Raw genomic sequence first — 22,978 nt, forward strand, 5'->3', positions numbered from 1 at the left:
CCAACCCCAGACCCCTCCCCCTTTCCCCCCGCCTGAGGCCGAAAATACTGCCCCGGCACGAAACCCCCCTGCACAACCCCACTCCACCGCCCAGCATGCAGCAACGCCTCGGCGCCCAAACACACCAGATCCCCCCACCGACACGCCTGGAACTTGGAGATCCCGTTATGCTGGCTGCCGAAGGTGATGAGGGTGCGGACGGGCGGCGCGTTGCAGCGCTCGACGTAGGCGCGCAGGAACTGGCCGCCCTGGGAGAAGCCGATGGCGTTGACGGCGGGGGCGGTGGACAGGATCGGGTGCACGGCGAGCTGGGCGCAGACATCGGCGATCTGGGTCGTGAGATTGCCCAGGAAGGTGTTGCGGCGGTCGGTGGCGGCGTCGTCGCCCAGGTGGATGAGGTGCGTGTAGGTGCCTTCGTGGATGCGGGTGACCACCTCCGTCAGGGCGGTGAGGGAGGGGTTGGTGTAGGTGTCGCCGAGGCCGTGCCAGATGATGAGGGGGAGGGGGGTCAGGTCGTTTGGGGTGGTCCTGGGTTGAGGCGTTGGGGAGGCGAGGGCTTGGGGGAGGAGAAGGGGGAGGAGAGGGAGAAGGGTTGGCAGGAGATGCATTTTGGTGCTTCTTCCTTCTGGTCTTCAAAGATTGAGGGGAAGAGAACCAGATTGATGATGATGAGGGTGGAAGGAGGATACAGGGAAGGAAGGGAAGTTGCGGTGGTTGCAGGTCGAGGTTGAGGTTGCGACGCGCTTCGCCTGGGCTTCTGACGTAAGGCGGTGGCTGGTCCCGCGGCGCTAATTTGGTTCCTGAGGTGAGAATCTGGGGAAAGTGGAGCCCATCCCTACTGTACTGGACGTTGTATACTTACAGCATGTACAGTACTCATACAACTACTCTCTGTCAAGAGGACAAAAGGTTACTCTTGCGATCCTGTGATGGATTCCGCACACCTATACATTAAGTCTCTCTATCCAATGCACACGAATTAGTTCTTGTACTCAGTACAGCACTCCACCCTCTATACATCAAATACAACATAGGAAAATTCAACAATGAAAGTAACAGGTAGGATGGTATATTCAAGCCCCGCAATCATGAGACAAACAAAAATAAAAAAGATTGACATGAAAAAACTAATACGGGGGACGTCCGATTCCTCCGCTGATGCCCCGTCGACCAAGACCTCCACGAGCCCTTGCACCTCCTGGCCTCAATTCAGCATGAGCGGGCGAGAGGAACCCCTCCAGAAGTTTGGTCACCTCGCGGCGCGGGTCGGAACTCGAAAGAGCGTCGCCGTCAGCAGCTTGCGCCGCCAGACCGGTGCTCGATCGACTCTTGTGCTTGCTGAGGGATTTGCCATGGTGAGGCAAGGCAGGCGTGACGGCCTTCCCGTTCACAGCAGCTTGTCCACGCGGCCCGGGAGCAGTCGAGGGTCGGTCGGAAGCTAACGAACGTTGCGACTCGCTGGCGAGGTTTCCCGTAATGGTCAAAGAGGGCGGAATCGGAGGCACAGGAGGAATATCCTCGTGAGCCATATAGTACATCTGCGAGCCCGCAAAAGAAGATGATGATGCTTTCGGAGTCACCGAGTCTCCGTCCTGGCCGTCGCGCGATTGATGGCGGATTGAGATGCCATCTGCGTCGAATTCCGACAAAGAATAGCCGCTGACCATGCTCTCACTGCTCGACGAGACAACGCTGCGGTTGGAGGTATCCAGTCGACCTCTGAGGGGGCTGAGGCGCCGGAGTTTTTCCTGATCATTGATCGAAAGCACGCGTTTCAAATCATTGACATGCACCGGAGACTCCCGGCTGGAACTGTGAGCCCGCACCCGAGCAGATTCCGGAATGCTCATCCGACGAGAGTTGTGCAGACCAGCTGCAACTTGCTGGCCGGATTTGGGAGATGTGGTGGAGGGAGGGCTGCTCTCTGTCGGATTCACGTTGAAATGATTGCGAATCGCCAGCGTTCCGGCTCTTGATCCATTCATAGACATGAATTCTGCCTTCTCTCGCTCGGCAGCGGCCAGGCACAGTTCGCGAGTCCAAGCCGATAACATTTGCTCGCGAGCTGTGGAAGGAAGGAGCTGTCTCTGTGGGATGCCCTGGAGACCCGACCCTTGTCCCAGCACTGGCAAAGTCGGGGCACGCCCTGGAGACGAAGGAGGGCTGCTGGTTGCATTCTGCACAGAGAAGTTGTACGAGTCTTCGATACAACGAACGAGCTCTTCCGCCTCACCGAAGGGTGTAAGCTGGTTGACGTCCCCTGCGTAATTGGCGGCATTGTTACTGCCTTGGAGGATAGTCTCCAGACTTGCTGGGGGTAGGCGAATGTGATCAAGCCAGAGACCAAGCTTCTGCCTCTTGACGATTTCGTTCTGTATATCCCTGCCCACTTTAGTGGTTTCCAAGTCGAACTTCTCCGACACCGCCCAAAGATATCCATACACCAGACTACCAATGTTCACCTTCGCAGTGACTGACTGCAGAGATTCGACAGTGCCCACATCTTCTTGGAGCTTCAAGGCCATAGAAAGCCCGAAGCGAATGGCATTCACTCCCAAGTTATTGACAAGGCTTGCCAGCAGAAGGTGCAACAGCCGCATCTCAGCAACCTGTGCAAAAGATTCAAACGCGATGTCATAAACGACCAAATGTAGCAGCCGGAGGAAATTGTGCTGGGCCACTAGAATGGACTTCTCCCTCTGATTCACACCCATAGAAGCGGTCCGTTTGCCGCTCTTCCCGATGTCAGACATCTCTCGTCTCAGGTTGTGGGTCTTGCTGGACTTGTCGTTCACCAACAGATCTTGCTGATTGGTCTCCAACTTGAGCCAGGTCAGGAATGCGTCTGCGTACGCATAACGAACCTCGTTCTGGGACTCCTGTAACAGCCACTGCGTCCCCTCCCAGACATGAATGCCCACTTTGTTCCTCGTTTCGGCGCCAGCTGCGGCCGCAGCTTTCCGGGAATTCGCCACCAGTAAGATGTTCTTAATGGCCCGGAGAGCTGCGGTCTTAGCAAAACCAGATGCAAAGGCAACGGAGTTGCTGTCGCCCGAAACACTTGGCGCCTGAGAGCGCGCACCGGGAGAATCGGTCTGAGATGAGTTTGGTGGCTGGTCATGAGAGATTACAGGTTTGACGCGAGTCAAGATGGCTCTGATCATGTCAACAACTTGATCGCCATAATATATGTGAGTGGCGAGGTCTCCGATGCACTTCTCAAGGAGAGAGAGCTGCTCCCTCCTTTTGCCGGACGGCTCCACCACCATTTCCCCTCCGGGAGAAGACAGTAAGAACGACATATGCTGTAGAAGACCCAACAGGATATCAATAACACTTAAGCCAATCATGTTGACTGGGGATTTCAGCAGCCAGTCAATCATGAGAATGACAACAAATGGTTCGTCCAGAGTCTCGTCGCTAAGTTTCATGTCCATCAAAATCTGCATCATAGTGACTGGGATGATGAACCGGACTTGAACAGGACACCACTTGGCTATGATTTCCACCAGCGAGGTAGCCCAGTTTTCCCTGGTGTCCAGTGCGAAGCTCGTGTTGCCAGTTGGGATCTTCCGAAGAATAAACTCCAGCGCAATTTGAGTAGTGACTCGAATCTGGCCGCGGCTGCTTCCACTAACAACAATGCGCTCGAGACAGCGAAGAGCGAGAAGCCGCACATCCAGCTCGGCCTTCTTGTCTGCGTCGGCTGCGGACTGCGACGCCAACACCGGATCACCATTGGCTGTGTCAACTGTCTGCACGGTCGCGGTGCTAACGCGCCGTTTGTGAGCGAGCTCGGTGTCTGCCTTTTCCGACTGCTCAAGCAGATGTTCGAGCGAGGTGACTAGATCCTCATCTCCTTTGCACAAATTCTGAAGTACGATCGGCAATGTAATCCTCAGCGAGTCGCCGCCATCGGCCGCCAGGCCCGTCTCGGAGCCGACCACGCCCTTAATCGCGCGCAATCCCGCGTTCCTCCACCGTAAGGCCATGGGTAGGCTCGGGGCGAGGGCATTGGCCTGAGAGGATGGCTCGACCTCCGCAAAGCTCGCATATGTACGTACCACTTCGCGATACTGGGTTGCGAAATCGGGCTCCGCTGTCAGTGCTGCCACATCCTGATGGCTGCAGAAGGTTTCGAAGGTGGCGATAGAGTCCTCCACGATTGTGATATCACGAGAGCGGAGCACGGTTTCCAGGATTGTGAGGACGGATCGGGCGTAGATAGGGAGGTCGCGGGGGACTTTTTCGATAAGGGCCGTAAGGATCTGGAGCGTGACCTGCACATTGCTACACGAGATCAGTCTCTTCTTCAATATTGCTGCAGCAGACGTAACATCCACCAAGCACATCGTCACTCATTGTCGCTCGAACTTACCCTGTCTTGCGACGCCAAACATCGCGAGCGGCCCGTTTCTCCAGGAAAGCGCCAACCTTGGTCAGCTTGCTGCGGCGAGTGCTGGCATAGTAGAGCAGATACGACAGTTCACTGGGGTTGGGCTTGACCTCCTGCACCCCTTTCTGGTATTGCGGATAGCATTTCAGCACCAGGACCTGGTGTTTCGGCCGGCAGGACTGGCGCACGCCCTCCATTGGTGTATATTCCGGCAACGGGTGCCCGAATCGCGGTATATGAGGAATTCCAGGAAAGGAAGGGGGATGCGCAGATTCCGTCGCAGTATCGGGCGATAAACCACAGGAAAGGGAGGACTAGACAGATTAGCCAAGGTGTGCTTGTCTATGAATCGACCATCCAGGAGGTTTCGCGAAAATTGGGTTAGTAAGAGCCTTGATCGGGTAACTAACGGTCAACGTGGACCTTAGAAGGGCTGAGAGAGAAAGATCAGAAAAGAAGAGGATTACAAGCGGGGTAACGCCAACGAAATGAGTAAAAGCTAGAAGTACACAATGAACAGTGAGCAAGAGTGAGCAGCAGCCAAAACAAGGACCAGAGCTGAGTAGTTGGGCTGGCAGAAAAGCGAGGTAGAAGCGAGAGAATCCACCCCTCGGATGGACTGGGAAAGACGGTGATAAGTTCAAAGGTAGCAAAAGGTAAGTCAAGAGAGTAAATTACTAGTTGACGCGGCGGGCGGCGGGCGGCGGAGTTGATTGAATCCACTCCAGAGGTTCGGGAAAATCAGCCCCGTCCGCCGTGACTGTACGGAATAACGTACTGTACAGTACACTAATTATGCATGCATTGACTATCTCACAGCAAGATACGTCTTAGACTGAGGAGTTATCATTGCAACTGATAGATGTTTGATTGACTGACTGTTTACAATACAGCTAACACGCTTGTGCATGTCATCGCATCGACCCGAACAATTAATTGGTGATGCTGTTCTTTTCGTTTCTTTTCCCCTGCAACCCAACCCCACGCCAAACGTCATCGACTGCTTCCCAGGCACCGTTTCCCAGCCTCTGGTTCGAGCACGGGAAATAGAGACTGTGAACTAATATCACATAGTGTCATACATACATTTCCCGATATGAGTGTGTTCCCCTTCTGATCCATCTTCTCGCGCAAAGAACAGCCCAGCGACATCGGCTCGCATGGAACCGAGCACGGCATTTCCGGAGCAGATCTCGATCGTCCCAATTCTGAGACTTTCAAGTCTGGTCGCTGAAATGTGGAGTTCCTTTCCTGACTGGCCACTTTCTTCTTGACAGATAGCACCCCGAAAATCAATCAGGCTCACGAGCCAGCCAGAAAACCGCCATGGCTGTGCGACCGACCGTCTTGTACTATATGTACCTCGGTCACACATGACACCCCAGCACCCATGGTTCGCGATTCACCGTTATGTGAACATACCGAGTGAGCGAGCCCCTTATATTCTTCCCAGGTTTCTCTCAAGAGTGGTACCTATCCCACACGAATCACCAGTAATCTCCTGTTATTCCTCGATCCTCATGCAGATGATTTCAGGGTACTAGTTGTGTCCCTTCCCAAGCCCCGCCCACAGAAACCTCAACTCCCCTTACCATCCTGCTGCTCTGACTGATCCTGCTGTTGCTCTTCGCCCTGAGGTTTGTCCCCTTCCACTACCTGCTCCTGCAGTCCATTGCTCGCCAACGCCTCGACAACATCCGGCCGGATCACATCCCGTCGGAAGTTCTCCTCCTGCAGCAGCCGCAGCGCCCGTAGCGTAGCCCCCGGGTGTGTCAGGAACTGCGCATATTCCGGGGTCTTCCAGTAGGAGTAGAGGTAGGCCAGGTAGGCGGCGAACGCAGCGGCGTCGGGGTCGCGAGGGGTCGTGGTGTCTTTGGTGTCGGTCGCGTCCGTCTCGTCGGCGGACTGGCTGATCCCCAGGAGATTGGGGTAGTTGACGGCCAAATGTGAGAGGTAGTAAGGATTGGCGAGAGAGGAGACGAATTCGAGCTCGAGAGTGAAGCGTGGGTTGGTGAGGGTTGGGGGAGGCGGTTGCTGCGGGTTGGTTGGGTCGGTGGGTGGTTGTTGTGGCTGGGCCATGGTTGCGCGTTGGAGAGATTGGGATGCGGCCCGCGTGTAGTGTTTAAGAGTAGAAATGTGTCACGGAGTTCAATGGTATTGATCAGAGAGCGTAAGCTGGTCGGATGGGTGGAGGGTGGAGGGGAGAAACTGTGCAATGCAAGCTTGATTCGGAGCTGGGGGGCGGCAGACGTTGGCGGCACGAGAAGGTAAAAAAGATGCCAAGCATCCATTGCTATACGCCAGACCCACTTTCCCCCACTCCAACCTGGACGAGCTGTCAATCTGATGTAGATTCAGGCACAGTCCAATCTCCTCCAGGCGAAGTCGGGGTTTACATCAATCTGGAGCATTGCTATATGACTAGTCATTTCGGAAATCTCCGAAATGCAAAGGGTCGCTGCTGGGGATTTTATCTGATGCGAAAGATCCAGAGGCCCTGTCTGATACAGTCTGCCTTAACACGCGAGTGTTAACTACAGGTGGGCAAGTACCCAGATCAAGCCCACAGCTATATCGACAGTGCTATAGAGACATATCAATCTAAGTCATTCTGCGTTGCTCTGCACTCCGATCCACACATGCCACACATGCCATGTTCCAACTATTCATGAGCTCTTCGCCCCAGACCGTTGAAGCTCCACTAGATCCGAGTCACTATCATTACCTTCAAACCTAGTTCATGACTGATACACGAATAAAGCTAAGGCCCTGCTGGAACAATGCTCAGACTGCACTGCTATTGATAGCAGACTGCACCAAGTCCCCGCCCGAGTCTTCGTGTTTATCTTCCCAACAGCCGTGATAAGAAGCTGGTCACCCACAGCCACTTTGACTCCCTTGACCGTCCTTGACAGTCCTAGCAGACCGAGGGAAGGTTGGACGATCTTACACTGCCATGAGTGGCTAACCAGGATGGCTGAAGGGCTTGACTGGGCCCTCGAGCAAGGTGCCTGACAGAGGCCGTCAGGCTCTGGATTCATTGAGAGCTGTCTTCGACGGCCACCAAGTCGTGGTCTTCGTGTGCTTCTTCAATGTGTGCACGCGAGGGCTATTGACGTAGATCAACTCACTACTGTACTCCACTCATATGACATGTCTACTAATGTCTACTAAGCCTCTGTGGCAGGCAAGTGACCATACCACAAGATGACAAACGGGTGTCCATCATTGATGCGACAGTCGACATCCCTGCTGTGCGAGGAAGTCACGATGAGTTGAAATGAAGTGAGTCTATCAATGCAGCAGCCAACTCACCCATAAAAATAGTGATCAACCGCATTGACTTATTAGTCGGTACGTGATGAGTTGCTATCAGAATCCGGCATCCCTGGTTGCTAAGCCCGGAAAGACAAGCATCAGAGTCCTCTTACATCATCGCTTCTGTCCGCACCCGGTAAGCAGATTGTACGGATGAAAAGAACATCAGCGGCCTCACCACTCAGCCAAAAAAATGGTAATGTCTCATCATCTCATGACGCTGAGCATGATCTGTAAGCTTCTCTTCTAAAGTGCACATCCCGGACTTTACATGGTGCTTCCAAGTTCCTCCAGCCTGATTTCACGCCTAGACCGAAAATACCCAGCGACCTCAGTCCTCCTGCATTCCTGCAGTCGAGGCAGCGACCAAGCAGCCCATGCATCTAGATGACACCTGAGCGCAAAGAGCTTGCTTGACAACCTCCTGACAACATAGCCCAGTTAACTTAAGCAAACACCATGTCGTTTTCCAACTCGACCGGCCGCTTATCTTTAGCCCTTCCTGCTCGTTCATTCCACTCACCAACTCGAGGTCCACCTTGGTGTACACCTTTTTATGATCCGTAGGACCTCAGCAGGAATACAAATCTGAAACGGTTTGCCCAACAAGATGCATCAAACAGCCGTTGCTTCCGTGTAGCACGAGTAGGCAACCGACCGTTCCGGTGCCCTTATCTTATTCCAGCCTTATCCAAATTGGGGCAAGTGAGAAAAAGCAAAAAATGACATCAGGAAAAATCCCCCAAGAAGACAACAGGAAAAAGCAAAGAAGAAGGCATGCAAGTAAGCAAAGACATACGTTAGCAGCCACTAAGAATAGTGGAGCTGAAAGGAAACCCGGGGGATCTGGGCGAGGTGAGTGAGACCCATGACGATATGCTCCCCCCCCCCCGGTTTAGTTACTCAGTACCGGTAGTTATGTGACGATGTCATGTCCCTGGAACTTGACAAGGGGGAAACGTCACCGGCACTGACAGTGAAGCATACCATCGGATGCAGACACATACTCACACAAAGTCTTTTTGATCTGGTCACAGTTGATCAGGGTGTCTCCCTCTCTGGAATCAAGGCTAAGACAAAGGGGGAATGAAAGCCACCGTGTGGGTGGCTGCAGTCCCTTCCCTTCCTTCTTGATGTGCAGTGCACGCAGTATAAGGTATCTTACCTGCCAAGGACTCAAGTGGAAGGACAGGAACATTCCGTGGCATGTGTGTATTGTGGGTGTGCGTGTGTGCCTGAACGCCCGGGGAGTTTTCTGCGCGGGAACACGCGTGTGATGAGCCGACCGACCCTGTTCCCGTCCGCGCGGTTCGTGCAGGGGGACGATCTGCTGGGTGACTTGGCAGACTTCAGAAAAAACCCACCTTTGGGGAAAGGGAAATTACCAACTATGTATGTAAGGTTGAGATGGGATGGAGAGGGATTTCGCCAAGGTGAGTCATTGAAGGGTCGACCCTGAAGAAGAGGTGCATTGGATGATTGCCTATGATGCGAAGAGGCGGAGATGGAAGCGAGGGTACGATGATAGAATATGGAATATACTTCCTACTCGGTCAGTATTGTAGGCATTATTGATTAGGAAAGTGGTGGGCAATAGCCAGCCAGGGGTAAGATCATCATCACCGTGTCTATCGCTCTGTCGATCCGGATTGATCGAGGGCAGACAGGCTGAAGGAAGGGCATAAAGAAGGGCCACATTCCGGAGGGAAGCGTTGACGCAATGGCCAATGCTATAGTATTCATAAGCAGGAGTAAGTTAGTTAATCGTAGTAGTAGTAACTAGCTGTGAAGAGCGAAGCTCCCACTAGTTGTTGGCTTGCAGGATCCGATGTGGCTCAAATTGATCTGGGGTCACTAATCAACCCGTGGAGAGCGAGAACGTTCTCCTTCAGTAAGTAGTTAGTTAGTGGTTAGCCCCTGAAGGGTGGGAAGGAGAGAGAGACATGATCAAGATCAATCCATAATGATAAGACAGTGAGACACATACACTGCATACATACTACATAGTTAGATAGTCATATTCAATATCTGAAAATCTTGCTTGTGTTCTATCCTCTCCCCTCCTCTCACTTGTTCTTATACTGAATGTACTCAGTACTGCACAGTAACCAAGCTAATTTACTATTGACATACTGGGTACTCCGTACACTACTACTAATTCTCGCCCCCCCTTTTTGCATGTCAAATTAAAATCCCCCAATAACCGAAGCCAAAAGCTTCTCGCCTTCACTCCACTTTTTTTTTTCTTTTCTTCCCCTCCTCCTCCGCCCCCTTTCAGTCGATGAACCGTGGTTTAATGCATCGGACCAAACTATAGTTAGCCGTGACTCTGGATATTCCCCAGGGGCAGCAGCACCAGTAGCAAGTAACCAGACAGCACCATCATCCGAGTTGCTCACTCGAGTCACTCTAACTGTCTACCTATCCTGCTTCCCTTTCCCTTCCCTTCCTTCCCTTCCGTCCGCTTCCTTCTCCTCGTCTTTCCTTTCTTCTCTCCTTCTTCTCCCCAACTCTCTTTTTTTCTCTCCCTCTCTTCTCTTCTCTTCTCTTCTTCCTCATCTTTCTCTACCTTCTCTCCCTTTCTCACTTTACTCCCCCCTATATCCTCCTCTTCATCCCACCTGTTGTGACTCCTATTCCAACCCCTCCAGGCTCCTCTAAAGCCCCCCCTCCCCCCACCTTTTTCGGGAATTAAATAATTCCACAGCTGGAACAATTTGACCACTTAAACACATCTTCAACCACCAGCCACCTCTCATCAGGCAGAAAGCAGCCACTGGCGAGAATCAGGGCCAATCACTTCTGCATTTTAAAATAAAGAGATTAAGGATTCTCACATTCCTCTGTGCAAGGTCTCTTCTTCGACCTCGACTTTGACTTGACGGACCGCCAGACGGACGGACACCCTACGTCTTGTGCTCCTTTTTAATTCCCTCCTCCAATTATTCTCTCCTAAATCGTCGGCCGCGGCATCGCTGTTTCAGCAACGCCTAAGCTTACTCTAGTTTGGCGTTGGTCCTCGCATTCTCGGCCCTCCCCTGATCATCCACCTCCATCCACTTACCTCCTTATCTTTGGATGTCTTTTTCCTCCATTCCCCAATCAACTTCCTTGACCGTTCCTGCTCTCGACCTCGCATTGCGTGGACTTTCGCAACCATGAATGCCTCCCAGTATTCCGCAACCTATTCCTACCCACCCGGCGTGACGCTGGGCCCGTCAGGTGCGTCATCTTGCTGATTTCCGGTTTCTTCTCCTCTGCCTCGTTGTGTCTCACACCTAAGTCGTCATCTCACTGCCGTTTCACCTTCGGCGGGGCCCTTCCCCTGGGCCAGAATGTTGCTGTCTTGTCAAGAATGTGGTCTTATTTCAGACCGTGCTTCCCCCGGTCGCCCGTTCGCTTTTCTCTGATGCTAACTTTATTTCTGCCTCTTCGCAGCCCCCGTCGTCCAACACGCGCATGCGCCTTCCTTGGGCTCCAACAATCCCTTCAGAAACCGGGCGCTGTCTCCTTCTGCCAGTTCATTCTCTTCCGCCGGCCGACCTGAGCGACCGACCTCGACCAACCCTTTCGACGACCTCGATTCGCCACATTCTGCCCCTATTGGAGGAACCATGGTATCCCCGGTCGGAAGTCAAGATATGACTTCGAACACTCGCGACCTCTTTGTACGTCCTTCTCTGTTTCTTTACTGTGTCGCCGTGAAGACTAATCAGGAGTGCTTCGCTCAATAGGAAAACCTGTCTCTCAACCCTGCCACGCAACCTGCCGCGCAACCTGCCGGCTTTAGGCCCGCCCCGCCCCGTCCGGAGAAGCCTGCACCGAATGGATACTCCAGCGAACGAAGGGATCGCCCCGAGCGCCGCGCACGCGATCACCTAGATATTTTCGCTGACCCTCCGCGAAACGGGAGCGGCTCCCGGCCCAGCGGCCGCGACCGACCACGCCCCCGTCGCAACTCCGAGTCATCGATCATGGAGCGCCCGAAACACGTGGATACCGAGGAAGAAAGAAAGCGCCGGGAACGAAGACGGAGAGAGCGGGAGGCTCGCGGAAAGGAGGGTAAGGATGGCAAGCCTCGCTCGTCGTCCTCGAAGAAGAACAACTACCAACTCGACATTATCGACAAATTGGATGTGACTAGCATCTACGGAACAGGAAGTAAGTGAGAGAATTGCTCAAATGATGATGTCATCACTAATCCCGTGCAGTGTTTCATCACGATGGACCGTTTGATGCTTGCAACCCGAATCGAAACCGTAAGGGCGTGCGCACGGCACCAATGCAGGCCTTCCCTAAGGACTCGGCCAACATGGCCTTGGGAGGCTCCGGACCGAACAACCTAGACATTGACCACAATTTGTTCCACGGAAGGACCGAGGAAGGCTTCAATGATTTTGCGGCCAGTGCGAGAAGCGAACCTCGCAGAGCTGACAACCCCCCCAACTTTGACCCTACTGCTCGCATTGAACCTGTCCACGGATCGGAGAGCATGGGACTGGGAACTAGTACGTTCTTGGAGGGGGCTCCAGTCAGCCAAGCGGAGCTTCAGCGCCGGGGAACTACCTCGGAAGGCTCAGGCGGCGGTATGAACGGCGGTGGTCTTCAGCGCAAGAAGAGTTTGGCACAAAGACTACGGGGCATTAACCGTGCTCCTAGTGGCCGCTCCCCGGAAGCCACGTACAGCCCGCCTGTCCCTGCCGGGCACATCGGTACTATCAAGGCCAACGAGAAGAACCCTTTCTTCCAAGATTACGACGATGCGTGGGAGAAGAAGGGCGCTCAGATCACTTCCTCTGAGGAGGCGCGGGACCCTGTGGGTGGACGGGCGCGTTCATCGAGCAGTCCCAAGCAGAACACGGGATTGGAGCGGAGATTTACCAACGAACGGTCTTACGGTGGTTATGACGAGAACAAGAATGCTGGTGGTGGTGGCAGTGGTGGCTTCATCAATCGCATGAAGAGTCTGCGGAAGCCCCGTCCCGAGCGGCGCGTCACCAACGACTGAGCAAGGAGGTGATCTTTTCATGTAACCCGGTTTCATCTTCTACTTTGGCCGGAGTAATCATTTATCGGTGGACATCGCGCTGGCAGCACATTCATCCCCATATCCCCATATCCCCGTCAGGGCGCAGAGATTGCTTTCAACAGGAAATGACAGCATGAGAGCGTTGATGAAATGGAACCATTAAGGAAGCATGAGACCCAATAGATTGACGTAACTTGGAAGAGACGGCAATCTTCGAGAGCGACCATCCATGAGCGACGCGAGATAGCAGATGACGGCTTGGCCTTATTGAGCGAGACCGGTGTTGCGAAGAGGTTGGGGTTAAGAATGTATGTATTACATCAATCAGATGAAAGCGATTGGTCAGGATATTCGGATGTGCTGTACTGCGCTTGTCTGCCAAGCAAGTAACAAGCATGGTTTTCTTCTCCCTTCTCCCAGACTACTTGGCCCTTGTTCTCATTTCTCCCTCCCAGGGATTGTGTTTTTGTCAAGTACTTTCACGCAGTACTTTTAGCCGAATCAAAGATGCAAGCTTCGTTCACCTAGCACTACTTCCTGCCTAGTATATCCGACTCTTCCCTTGTTTACCCACTGCTGAACAGAGAAATCCTCAATCAAGTACCCTACAACATATGTAGGTGCCTTGATACTATCCTCTTACCATCACATGTCATTCTCTGCCAGGGCTCGCGGTGATGGCTACTAGCTATCATACAACTTAGCCCCTAGTTAGGGGGTTCTTCAGCACTACCCGCATAAGAAAGACTTTCCTTTCCACCCTCCAGTCACACAGGACGGACCTACGCGTAACTACAGTTAGTTACTTTAGCCCTTCCCTTTCCCCTCCGCCCCTTGACAACTGAATACCGTGCACATACATATCTACGCTTCAAATTGATGTTTCACTCGCCCTCCCCCTCTCTTCTGATAAAACATCGATGATTTAGTAATGTAATTCTGCACACTCCCAACTTCCATGTTAGATAGAAACAAGATAGTAAGTCAGATACTGATTCGATAAGCTTAACCTCTAAGAATAGTTCAGGAAACTGATTAATCTAATAGGTTGATGAGGAAGGTAAGTAAGTAAGGTCAATAAGTAAGTTAGTAGGTAAGTTAGGTATATGCTTGCTCTTTCCGGGGAATGCTCCCCATATCAGATCACATCAGATCACATCAGAGATATTTCAACAAAAGATAAGATAACAGATAGAAAACAAAGCCCCCATTTCCCCCGGCCCTATGATTCAAAAACCCGAACTCCTCCTCGCCACACGCATACTAATAAATTCATGACAGTGAAAAAGACGTTTCCCAAGAACCGAATAACATAGATAGATAGATCGATCGTTTCATCCCATTAGAAAAAGAAAAAAAAAGTGCCGTGCCGTAAGATATCCCCACGGTAAGTTTTCTTGTCCTGGACCTACCCAGCCCCGAATTGCATCGAGGGGAGGGTTAGCAGACGGAAAGACATGCGGGAATCATTCGGATGGCCCATTTAACATCGAAAAGCAAATCCTCTACCGAGGCCGAACGGACGACATTCTCGGGCGGAATGGGTCTGGGGCGGGGATGCCTGCTTTGCGACGGGATTGCGGCTTGGGGCGGGAGAGGGTGTACCTATTTGGGAAGAATTTGGGTCAGTGATTGTTTTCTTGGAGGGGTGCTTTGGACCGGGAAAGGGCAACAACGTACTTGGCGAATGCGCGGGAAAGAGCCTTCTTGCAGCTGACTTTTTGGCTGCCGATGAACGAGTCGACGGTGACGGCGATGGCGCGGTCGATGTCCTGGGCGGAACAGTACTCCGAGAGACGCATCTTGCAGAAGGATTCGGCGATACGCATGATGGCTTCGAGGTGACGGACCTGTTTGAGGGGTGATGTTAGTTTGTTGTGCTGATTTTCTTGACGAAGGGAAGCTTACGGTAATCGGATAAGCGCCCGTGACCAGAGACTCACGGCGCATGTCGGCAAAGAGACGGGCGATCTTGTCTTGATCGATCTGGTAGAGCTTCGGATGGCACCGTTCCCGGGCATACAGAATGTACTTGCGGAGCAGCTCTTGCGGGATTTCACCCTCTTTCTCCTCCTCGCGCTTGCGGGCCTCGGCGTCGCGCGCGGCAAGCTCCTCCTGGGTGGGCGAGAGGCGCTCCTTGGTCTTCTTGTTGATGCGGTAGCCCTCTTCGTCGATGGGGTGGCCGTCTGCGTTGACCAGGTTGCCGTCCTCATCGCGGAGAGGGCGGGACGGGTTGGCGCGCGAGTGCGATTCCACGACGAAGTTGGCCAGGCGCTCGTCCTCAGTGGGGTCAACCAAGTCGCGGACCACGCACAGGATGTCGAAACGAGACAGGATGGGTTCGGTGAGTTGGACGTTGTGTGAGAACGGGGCGGAGCTGTTGTAGCGGCCGCCGATCGGGTTGGCGGCGGCCACGACGGCACAGCGCGCTTGCAGCGTCGTGACGATACCGGCCTTGGAGATGGAGATCGTCTGCTGTTCCATGGCCTCATGGATCGAGGTCCGGTCCTGGTCGTTCATCTTGTCGAACTCGTCAATCAGGCAGGTACCGCGGTCCGCCAACACGAGAGCACCTCCTTCCAGCGTCCACTCGCTGGTCAAGGGGTCTCGCCGGACACTGGCCGTCAAACCGACGGCACTAGCACCCTGACCCGTGGCGAATACGGCTCGGTGTGCCGTCTTCTCGGTGTATTTCAGGAACTGGGACTTGGCGGTACCGGGGTCACCGAGCAGCAGCACGTTGATATCTCCACGGATGGACATCTTGCCTTGGGCCTGCTTGCTGACTCCACCGAAGAGGGACAACGCGATGGCGGTCTTGACGTCCAGGTGACCGTAGATACTGGGGGCAATCGAGCGAACGATCTTGTCGACAATCTCAGGATCTCTGGACAGGGCACGAATTTCCCGCTCATCCTCTTCCGTCAGGTGGAAACCAGCCAGCTGGTCGTGAGACTTGACGATGTGATTGGCCTCGATGATCGTGGCGAAGACGGGGAATCCGTTCTTGTTGTTGAGCTGCGCATCGTAGCTGTTGCGGTAGATACCGGTAACCTCGATCTCATCACCAGGCTTGGCCGAGTCGATGAGATCAGCAAGAAGAACGATCTCGCGCTGGCGGGGGAGACGACCGGCGGGAACAGAGCCAGGGGATTCCTGCAGGGTCAACTTCTGGTAGTTGCGGTACACTGTCTTCTCGGAGTGAACGGTAAAAGGTCCCTTGGCCTGACAGTTCTGACAGAATGTGATCTTGACTTCCGCACTGGCTTCCTGCTGGAAGGGACCCAGGTGTGTCCGACACTTCCCGCAAATGAACATAACATACTTCATCTGGGGGAAGACACCAGTGCGGCGAGTGACGACACCGCTGACACGCAGAAGGCAGTTGAGGTGGGACTGGCGGAGTTGGCGGAGGGTGTAAATGACGGGGAGGTCCGTGATACGGACATGAATCTCGTTGTGGATGTCGTGGTATTGCGGGTAGTGGAACAGAGTCACGTCGAGGGCAACTTGATCGAAGACCTTCAAAACCTCAGTCGGCTCGTTGGCGAGGAAGTATGCAAGAGCAGCCTTGGTGTTGAGAAGATGCACATAGCTGACCTCTAGCGATGCGGAGTTCACCTCACCAAGGGTCTTAATCTTGTTACCGTACACGGAACTACCAGTAGGGTCGGTGAATTCCGTGAGGAAGGCCTTGAACTCGCGGTAGATGGAGCGCAGGACTTGGGGCTGAAGAACCCAGTCGGTGATGTTCGGAGCCTTGACGTCGGTCAACTCCTCCAGGGAGAGCTCTTCCATGACATCGTCGCCCATCTCAACGTCCTCCCGATCCTCATCGTAGTGGTGTCTGCGCCGACGGGGCTGGCGAGTGAGATCGACTTCGGCATCTTCATCGTCCTGCAAGAAGGCAGCAGGCATGCGGCGACGGCGCTCCAGTTCCCGGTCTCTCTTGTTCAGGCGAGCTTCCAGCTGACGACGAGTGGCCATATCCAGCTCCTCGTGGTCGCCTTCATCGTCGATGTATGTTCCGCGGTATTGCTGGTCTTGTGTGCTTCTGTAATCTTTCTCAAAGGTATCACCGAACAGGTCAATGCCATCTTCATCTTCCGCCATCTCATCAAGATCGTCGATGTCGCCCAGCATGTCAGCCTCTTCATCTCCTTCATTGTCATCCTCGTCGAAAGGGAGCATAGGAGGTGACGAAGGGGGAGCTGTGGCAAGAGTTAGCATGCGCACGTTGCCGATATCAAACAATCAAAATCATCTGAGACTTACGACTCGAAGGAGGAGCGACCGATGAAGTCTCATCATCGGGTTCTCTGTCTCTCTTGCGTCGACCGAGGTTTCCTAGGCCGCGATTTGCGGCCGAATGGCTTGGGCGTAGTGGTGAACTGAAGTGCCATGATGAATATTAGTGGAAGGAGTTACGGGAGAAGAAAAATGATCGAATATGTGACCATTCACGTATCGATAGAGTAAACATACCTCATTGTGTCTGGTGTTTCTGACCGGCAGTATGTGGGGGGTGGATTGAAGGGATTACCGCACGGAGGTTGTAGTGCGGGTGCCTTTTTTTCATCCGTTGGCAGGGAAATCCATCAGGCGGTGTTGATGCGCGGCAGAAACGCGTCGGAGCGCGACCCAAACGCGTCCGAAAACCAATTAAACCCCGATCGGGAAAGAGAAGCGCCACCCAGACTGGCGTTAGTCGACAGCTCAGCACTCCGGCCTGTACCTATAATTATACCGTCTAGAACATTATGGATACTCGAAAGTGACGGGGAAATCAAGCTAGATAGAATGTCAAGCGGTATGAATGCATTGACCTTCCTTGCTATGGGGTCAATTTAAGCGGCCTGAATATTGCGGTGCTGCCGCATCACTCTACAGTAGCAGGGACTTCGCACACGGTACTGTACATATTAACTACATTGCTTCGAGGTACTGTGTTGAATTCGGAATTGTTAAGCTCATACCTTTTCTTTGAGTAAAGCCAGCATCTGGCAAGCAATATGAGCTTCAAGTTACCGGCCCGAAGTAGCCGTCATCGAGCAGCAGAGGTGAGGTCATGCAAACGGGGCAAACACTTAAATCGCCTTGCGCCGCGCGCGCTTCGAGCTTCCTCGAAGGCTGAGCAGAACCAGACCACCGTTTAATTTACCACAACCCTCTTCTTCAGTCAAATAAACTCCTCCCTCCGCTGACCTATAGAGCTACTCACCACAACTCAGACACAAGAACATGGCCGATTCAGAGGCATCCAAACCGGCTCCCAGCAATGGGCCGCCGAAAGATGCCCAGGATCCCATCAACCGTCGCGAAAGCTTCAGCTCCCAGAACTCGCAGACTGCCAGACAGTAAGGTTTTCAATTCTGTTTCGCACGGCATACACTGTCGGAATGTCTTTAAAGATATCCGAGTACTGACGAGTCTTGTCTGTCAGATTCATCGAGTCTCAAATTCGCCTCGAAGCTGATGCGCGCGAGATCCTTCCCTACGTGAGCCTGCCCTTCTACTCCCAACCAGACAACCTAACGACGATGGATCGACTGTCGCATATCACACATCGTACTGACAGGCGCAGTCCTTCGATACCTGCACCAAAGCTCTAGGTCCCCTCCGACAATCCCTCTTCGCCTGCCTCACCTGTAACCCCCCTCCTACCGCATCCTCCGACGAGAATGCATCATACACACCAGCCGCCGTATGCTATTCCTGCTCCATCGCCTGCCACGGGGAACACAACCTCGTCGAGCTATTCAGCAAGCGCAACTTTGTCTGCGACTGCGGGACAACCCGGATGCCATCGAGCTCGCCCTGCACGCTGCGCAATGACCCGCACACCGGCGCGAAAGGCGTCCACTCCGAGGAACCTCACCCGGGCAACAAATACAACCACAACTTCCAGAATAGGTTCTGCGGCTGCGACGAGGACTATGACCCCAATCAGGAGCGGGGAACGATGTTCCAGTGCTTGGGTGTGGGGACTGTCGAGACAGGCGGCTGCGGCGAGGACTGGTGGCATCCAGAGTGCCTGATCGGGCTTTCGCGCGACTGGTACAAGAACGCAAAGCAGCAGGAAAAAGAGAAGCAGAAGGAACTGAAAGCTGAAGATGCGGTAGCAGCGGAGAATGGTGACGACAACGACAACAACAACAACAACAACAACAACAACAACAACAACAACAACAACAACAACAACAACAACAACAACAACAACAACAACAACAAAAGCGACGAAGTTGATGATGACGACGACGAGGAGACGCCCCTCCCACCCGGGTTCCCCGAAGAAGCTGACTTCGACATGTTCATCTGCTACAAATGCGTTGACTCGAATCCGTGGTTGAAGCGCTACGCGGGGACAACCGGCTTCCTTCCCCCCGTCTTCAAAGAAGGTGGACTGGCCAAACCAATCGCATCCGAAGCCAAATCCGCCGAAGCGACAGACAAAGAACCGACGACTGCAGAACCAATCAACCCCGTCACCACCAGCGCGCAATCTGAGCCTACCCTCAACTCCAAGAAACGCAAAGCCGACGACGACGACGACGTTGAACCACAACCCACAGCCGAGCCCGCCGCAAAGCGCATCAAGGACGAGGAGACGTCCGAATCCACCGGCACCAATACCGACACCGTCACAGCACCAACCACCACCACCAACACCGCTTCACCATCTTCCTCTTCCCAACCCCAACCCGACCAACCTAACGCCCCCAAACACACCACCCTCCCCACTATCCCGCCCCCCCAGACCTTCTCCCTCTTCCTCACCGAAACCTTCCGCGATCATTTCTGCCGCTGCCCAGACTGCTACCCGCACACCCTCGCCGCGCACCCGCAACTCCGCGAGGAGGAGGAGGCCTACGAGCCGCCCGTGTCGGAGGACGGGGACCACCAGCACGGCGACGGCGCCCGCAGCACGGGCACGGGCAGCCTGCTCGACCGCGGCGAGGCGGCGCTCAGCAACATCGACCGCGTGCGCGCCATCGAGGGCGCCATGGTCTACAACCACCTCCGCGACCGGGTCAAGGAGTTCCTGAAGCCCTTCGCCGAGAGCGGCACCGCCGTCTCCGCCGAGGACATCAAGGCCTACTTCGAGAAGCTGCGCGGCGATGACCAGCATATCCGGGAGGCCGCCGCCGCGGGCCAGGCTTCTTCCGGTGGTGGTGATACCGGCGGTGGCGGTGGTGGGAACGATGGGGATAGTCGGAGGGAGCAGAATGGTATGTTTTCCTCTTCTCCTCGACATTTTCTCCAATTTTCAGTTGATCATTGTTGTGGTTGCTAATTATGCGGGGTTATAGGTTACTGAGTTTACTCTTGGTATCTACTTGATCTAACCGGTCAGATATGGTTGGGTTGGGGATTTATGAGGTCTAATAGTTGCAGTTGCAGTTGCAGAATGATTTGGGATACTCATTCAGGACCACATGATATGGGAAATGGCACGATTGAATGGGAACGGCGTGGTTGGGTTTCAAATAGGAGCAGATTCATTTATCTTTGACTATCTATCTATCTATCTCACGAATAGAATTCGTGTAATGGTGTTTGTAATGTGTGTTCTTTTTGCTTGGTCTAGGAAGGCATCGCCCTACGGTGAGCCCAGATACTCGAAGTCAGGTGCAGATTGTACAGTACTATGTGCTTATGTTGTATTCCATCTAAATGCGTTGCTATGTATTTCGTACCCGTTAATTACAGCGACCTGAACGCCATGCCCATATGCAGAGACTATATTTCAAGATATTCAGACGGCGATCCCGATCACTCCTTCAGGCGTTTCGCCGCTCGCCCCATCAATGTATCGTCCGGCAGGCCACTCCGCTTGGTGCCGGGCAGGCTGCCGGAGCGGATGTCATTGTCGTCCTGCGTGACCCGGCGGTGCGGGTATTTGCCCTCGAACCCCTCGAAGCAGTTGGCCGAGATGGCGCCGCCACTGCGGAAGTACGGGTGCTCCAGGGCCTCCTGGGCGGTGATCCTCTTGGTGGGGTCGTACTCGAGCAGCCGGGCCAGCAGGTCGTAGCCGTCCGCGCCGGGGGTGCCCGCACTCGCGTTGGCGGAGTACCCGTTGTTCTTGAGGCAGCTTTGGTACCAGCCCTCGAGGTTCGAGGAGCGGCTGAAATGGCCGGGGGCCCGCGACACGGCCAGGGACTGGAGCTGGGCGTACTCCGGCATTGAGACGATGCCCGGCCAGGTCTCCTTGGTCGGCAGGCCCATGATCTCCATGATCTTCATCATCTGGTTGCGCTGGAAGGGCACCGTCTTCTTGCTGTCCATCTTGGCCTCCTCGCCCTTGAAGATGGGCCGCAGCGAGAGCAGCTCCGCGAAGATGCACCCCACCGCCCACAGATCCACCGCGGGCGTGTAGTGCCGGCTTCCCATGAGGAGCTCGGGGGCACGATACCAGATCGTGACGACGACTTTGTCACCCGAGAAGAGGGAGTTGAGGGGCTTGTAGAAGAGGCGGGCGAGCCCGAGATCCCCGATGCGGATGGCGCCGCTGGATGTGACCAGGATGTTCGCGGGCTTGAGATCTCGATGCAGCACCCAGTTGGTGTGGAGATAGAGGAGGCCGTTCAGCAGCTGGAACAGGATCGATTTGACCATCGCCGCTGGGATCGCATGTCTCTGCGGTTGCGTGTGGTGGTGGATGATCTGCAGGAGATCGTGCTCCGTGTACTCGAACACCATGAAGATGCACTTGTCTTCCAGGATGATCTCGGCCAGTTGCACCACATTGGCATGGTCAAGCTCGGAGCACAGAGCCATCTCTCGGATCGCGGACTGCGAGAGACCAGTGTACTGGACTACCTCCCCTTCCTTGTCCGGCTTGAACCTGTAGTCGGTCAGCGACGAGCGAATTGATGGAAGTGAAGGCCTCCGCAATCTACTTACTTCTTGATGGCGAACTCGCCCTTCTGGCCATTCTTGCCGATCGCCTTGTAGACTCGGCCATATGTACCGCTGCTGATGAAACCCACAATGTGGTATCTATCTCGCACTCGGACTTTACTGGTGTAACCGGTCCCTGGCGGCCGTCGCGAATCTGTGCTTTCTAAGTATAGAAAATTATGTTAGCACTCACAGTGAGAGTATTCCTCGGTGACAACCCATCAGCCAATCGGAACTTAGAAGCAAGAGTCTTGGGGGACAGAGAGAAAAAAAATAGTCAACCCGAGATTGCTGACAGCAAGGTAGACAATTTCAACAAGTGAGGGTATAGCGTATAGCAGCAGCGTGTAGCCGGCAACAAGAGGGTCGGAGATCGAAGGGACAGCAATTACCACGTGGATAAAACCCGGCGACAGAATTATAGAACGGAAAGCTCTTGCCAAACATGATGGAGGCACTAGACAGTTCTTTTGTTCAAACCCGTTCAGGAAGCTCGAGAGCTATAGTATAGCTCGGGTACATTTAATGATGCCACCAAAGAAATAGTAATTTAGAACTAACACTCTTCAATCATCAACCAGTGGACATCGTGATAGTGATGGGCCCAGGTCAAGAAAGTAGAAGGGCGCTTGGAGAACTGAGTGGTGGCAAAAGGTGGAGACAGACGGGGTGCTAACGGAGTCTGGGTGGGTTGGAACTTGGAAGCAGTGGAGAAGCACAAGAAGACGAAGACGAAGAAGAATAAAATAAATAGATAGGGTAATAATGTATGAGTACGGAGTACTGAGTAGGTATGTATGTACGAGTATGAATGGATAATGAATTATGGCCGGGGATTACCATCAACAGTAGCCTGCAGACTCTTCAAGTTCTTTAGAGACAGACTTTGGCTGAGGGTGGCCGCAGTAGGCCTGGAAGTCGCACTTAGAGGACCGGATGAGGAAGGGGGGTTCGTCAGGCTCATGGAAGAAAGGGAGAGAGAAGAAGAGAAAAAGAAGAAAAGAAGAAGTGGATGTGAGAGGGGGGAATGCCCGGGAGAGAATTGGTGTGGTGTGGTTCGATTGAACTGGTTAGTACGGGGAGTAGTAGCAGTAGCTTGTTGGATGAAGGGAAGTAACTATTCGCAGTCGGCAAGGACAGTGAGGTGAATCATGCATACGGAGACACTGATCTCCACCACTATGAGAAGAGCATAAGACCTGCAGGAAAAGACTTGATGATTAGGTAGGTAGGTTAGGTATGACTTAGAAATGAGCAACAATGGTTGGTGGTGAGAAAGGGCCAGAGACGTGACCATTCAAGTGAGGCTGCATTGAGACTCTCGGAGGGAGAGG

At 53.7% G+C, this 22,978-nt stretch overlaps 7 protein-coding genes across 7 annotated transcripts; 2 read left to right on the forward strand and 5 right to left on the reverse strand.

Moving 5' to 3' along the window:
- Window positions 1–29: 29 nt before the first annotated feature.
- Window positions 30–711, reverse strand: BO66DRAFT_383226 (palmitoyl-protein thioesterase family protein; the record flags this gene model as incomplete). Its single annotated transcript, XM_025646046.1, has 1 exon — window positions 30–711. A coding segment is annotated over exon 1 (579 nt), but the record flags the coding sequence as incomplete, so codon positions are not given.
- A 228-nt stretch (window positions 712–939) lies between these two features.
- Window positions 940–5,030, reverse strand: BO66DRAFT_474923 (uncharacterized protein). The gene is made up of 2 exons (XM_025653180.1): window positions 4,379–5,030; window positions 940–4,290 (listed from the first exon to the last, which is right to left on the reverse strand). The coding sequence occupies exons 1-2, from the start codon at window positions 4,591–4,593 to the stop codon at window positions 1,128–1,130; spliced, it is 3,378 nt and encodes a 1,125-aa protein (XP_025499340.1). The 5' UTR covers window positions 4,594–5,030; the 3' UTR covers window positions 940–1,127.
- A 953-nt stretch (window positions 5,031–5,983) lies between these two features.
- On the reverse strand, window positions 5,984–6,433 carry BO66DRAFT_306136 (RNA polymerase II mediator complex subunit Soh1; the record flags this gene model as incomplete). Its single annotated transcript, XM_025643244.1, has 1 exon — window positions 5,984–6,433. A coding segment is annotated over one exon (450 nt), but the record flags the coding sequence as incomplete, so codon positions are not given.
- Window positions 6,434–10,388: 3,955 nt separating this feature from the next.
- BO66DRAFT_207232 (Pal1 family protein) lies at window positions 10,389–12,790 on the forward strand. The gene is made up of 4 exons (XM_025642573.1): window positions 10,389–10,936; window positions 11,153–11,382; window positions 11,449–11,875; window positions 11,926–12,790. Exons 1-4 carry the CDS (start codon window positions 10,873–10,875, stop codon window positions 12,720–12,722), a joined length of 1,518 nt encoding a protein of 505 aa, XP_025499342.1. The 5' UTR covers window positions 10,389–10,872; the 3' UTR covers window positions 12,723–12,790.
- Window positions 12,791–13,816: 1,026 nt separating this feature from the next.
- BO66DRAFT_383239 (MCM DNA helicase complex subunit MCM2) lies at window positions 13,817–17,272 on the reverse strand. The gene is made up of 5 exons (XM_025646048.1): window positions 17,229–17,272; window positions 17,019–17,134; window positions 14,652–16,954; window positions 14,424–14,593; window positions 13,817–14,348 (listed from the first exon to the last, which is right to left on the reverse strand). Exons 1-5 carry the CDS (start codon window positions 17,231–17,233, stop codon window positions 14,249–14,251), a joined length of 2,694 nt encoding a protein of 897 aa, XP_025499343.1. The 5' UTR covers window positions 17,234–17,272; the 3' UTR covers window positions 13,817–14,248.
- Window positions 17,273–17,893: 621 nt separating this feature from the next.
- Window positions 17,894–20,273, forward strand: BO66DRAFT_358760 (putative metaphase-anaphase transition protein (Mlo2)). Its single transcript, XM_025644950.1, has 4 exons — window positions 17,894–18,100; window positions 18,187–18,241; window positions 18,328–19,972; window positions 20,054–20,273. Exons 1-4 carry the CDS (start codon window positions 17,985–17,987, stop codon window positions 20,059–20,061), a joined length of 1,824 nt encoding a protein of 607 aa, XP_025499344.1. The 5' UTR covers window positions 17,894–17,984; the 3' UTR covers window positions 20,062–20,273.
- Window positions 20,274–20,393: 120 nt separating this feature from the next.
- On the reverse strand, window positions 20,394–22,176 carry ssn3 (cyclin-dependent serine/threonine protein kinase SSN3). The gene is made up of 3 exons (XM_025648199.1): window positions 22,037–22,176; window positions 21,648–21,807; window positions 20,394–21,588 (listed from the first exon to the last, which is right to left on the reverse strand). The coding sequence occupies exons 1-3, from the start codon at window positions 22,089–22,091 to the stop codon at window positions 20,517–20,519; spliced, it is 1,287 nt and encodes a 428-aa protein (XP_025499345.1). The 5' UTR covers window positions 22,092–22,176; the 3' UTR covers window positions 20,394–20,516.
- Between the last annotated feature and the right edge of the window lie 802 nt (window positions 22,177–22,978).

The sequence above is a fragment of the Aspergillus aculeatinus genome (genome assembly GCF_003184765.1).
Source record: "Aspergillus aculeatinus CBS 121060 unplaced genomic scaffold BO66scaffold_62, whole genome shotgun sequence".
NCBI classification, from domain to species: Eukaryota; Fungi; Ascomycota; class Eurotiomycetes; order Eurotiales; family Aspergillaceae; genus Aspergillus; species Aspergillus aculeatinus.

Coding starts and splice junctions, on each gene's coding strand:
- BO66DRAFT_474923 (XM_025653180.1), bottom strand. CDS start 4,593: ATGGAGGGCGTGCGCCAGTCCTGCCGGCCGAAACACCAGGTCCTGGTG. Junction 4,291..4,378: donor GTTTGGCGTCGCAAGACAGG/GTAAGTTCGAGC, acceptor GATCTCGTGTAG/CAATGTGCAGGTCACGCTCC.
- BO66DRAFT_207232 (XM_025642573.1), top strand. CDS start 10,873: ATGAATGCCTCCCAGTATTCCGCAACCTATTCCTACCCACCCGGCGTG. Junction 10,937..11,152: donor CGTGACGCTGGGCCCGTCAG/GTGCGTCATCTT, acceptor GCCTCTTCGCAG/CCCCCGTCGTCCAACACGCG. Junction 11,876..11,925: donor TAGCATCTACGGAACAGGAA/GTAAGTGAGAGA, acceptor AATCCCGTGCAG/TGTTTCATCACGATGGACCG.
- BO66DRAFT_383239 (XM_025646048.1), bottom strand. Junction 16,955..17,018: donor GGTCGCTCCTCCTTCGAGTC/GTAAGTCTCAGA, acceptor CTCTTGCCACAG/CTCCCCCTTCGTCACCTCCT. Junction 14,594..14,651: donor CGGGCGCTTATCCGATTACC/GTAAGCTTCCCT, acceptor CCCCTCAAACAG/GTCCGTCACCTCGAAGCCAT.
- BO66DRAFT_358760 (XM_025644950.1), top strand. CDS start 17,985: ATGGCCGATTCAGAGGCATCCAAACCGGCTCCCAGCAATGGGCCGCCG. Junction 18,101..18,186: donor AACTCGCAGACTGCCAGACA/GTAAGGTTTTCA, acceptor CTTGTCTGTCAG/ATTCATCGAGTCTCAAATTC. Junction 18,242..18,327: donor CGCGCGAGATCCTTCCCTAC/GTGAGCCTGCCC, acceptor TGACAGGCGCAG/TCCTTCGATACCTGCACCAA.
- ssn3 (XM_025648199.1), bottom strand. CDS start 22,091: ATGTTTGGCAAGAGCTTTCCGTTCTATAATTCTGTCGCCGGGTTTTAT. Junction 21,808..22,036: donor CGCCGGGTTTTATCCACGTG/GTAATTGCTGTC, acceptor TTCTATACTTAG/AAAGCACAGATTCGCGACGG. Junction 21,589..21,647: donor GGCGAGTTCGCCATCAAGAA/GTAAGTAGATTG, acceptor GACCGACTACAG/GTTCAAGCCGGACAAGGAAG.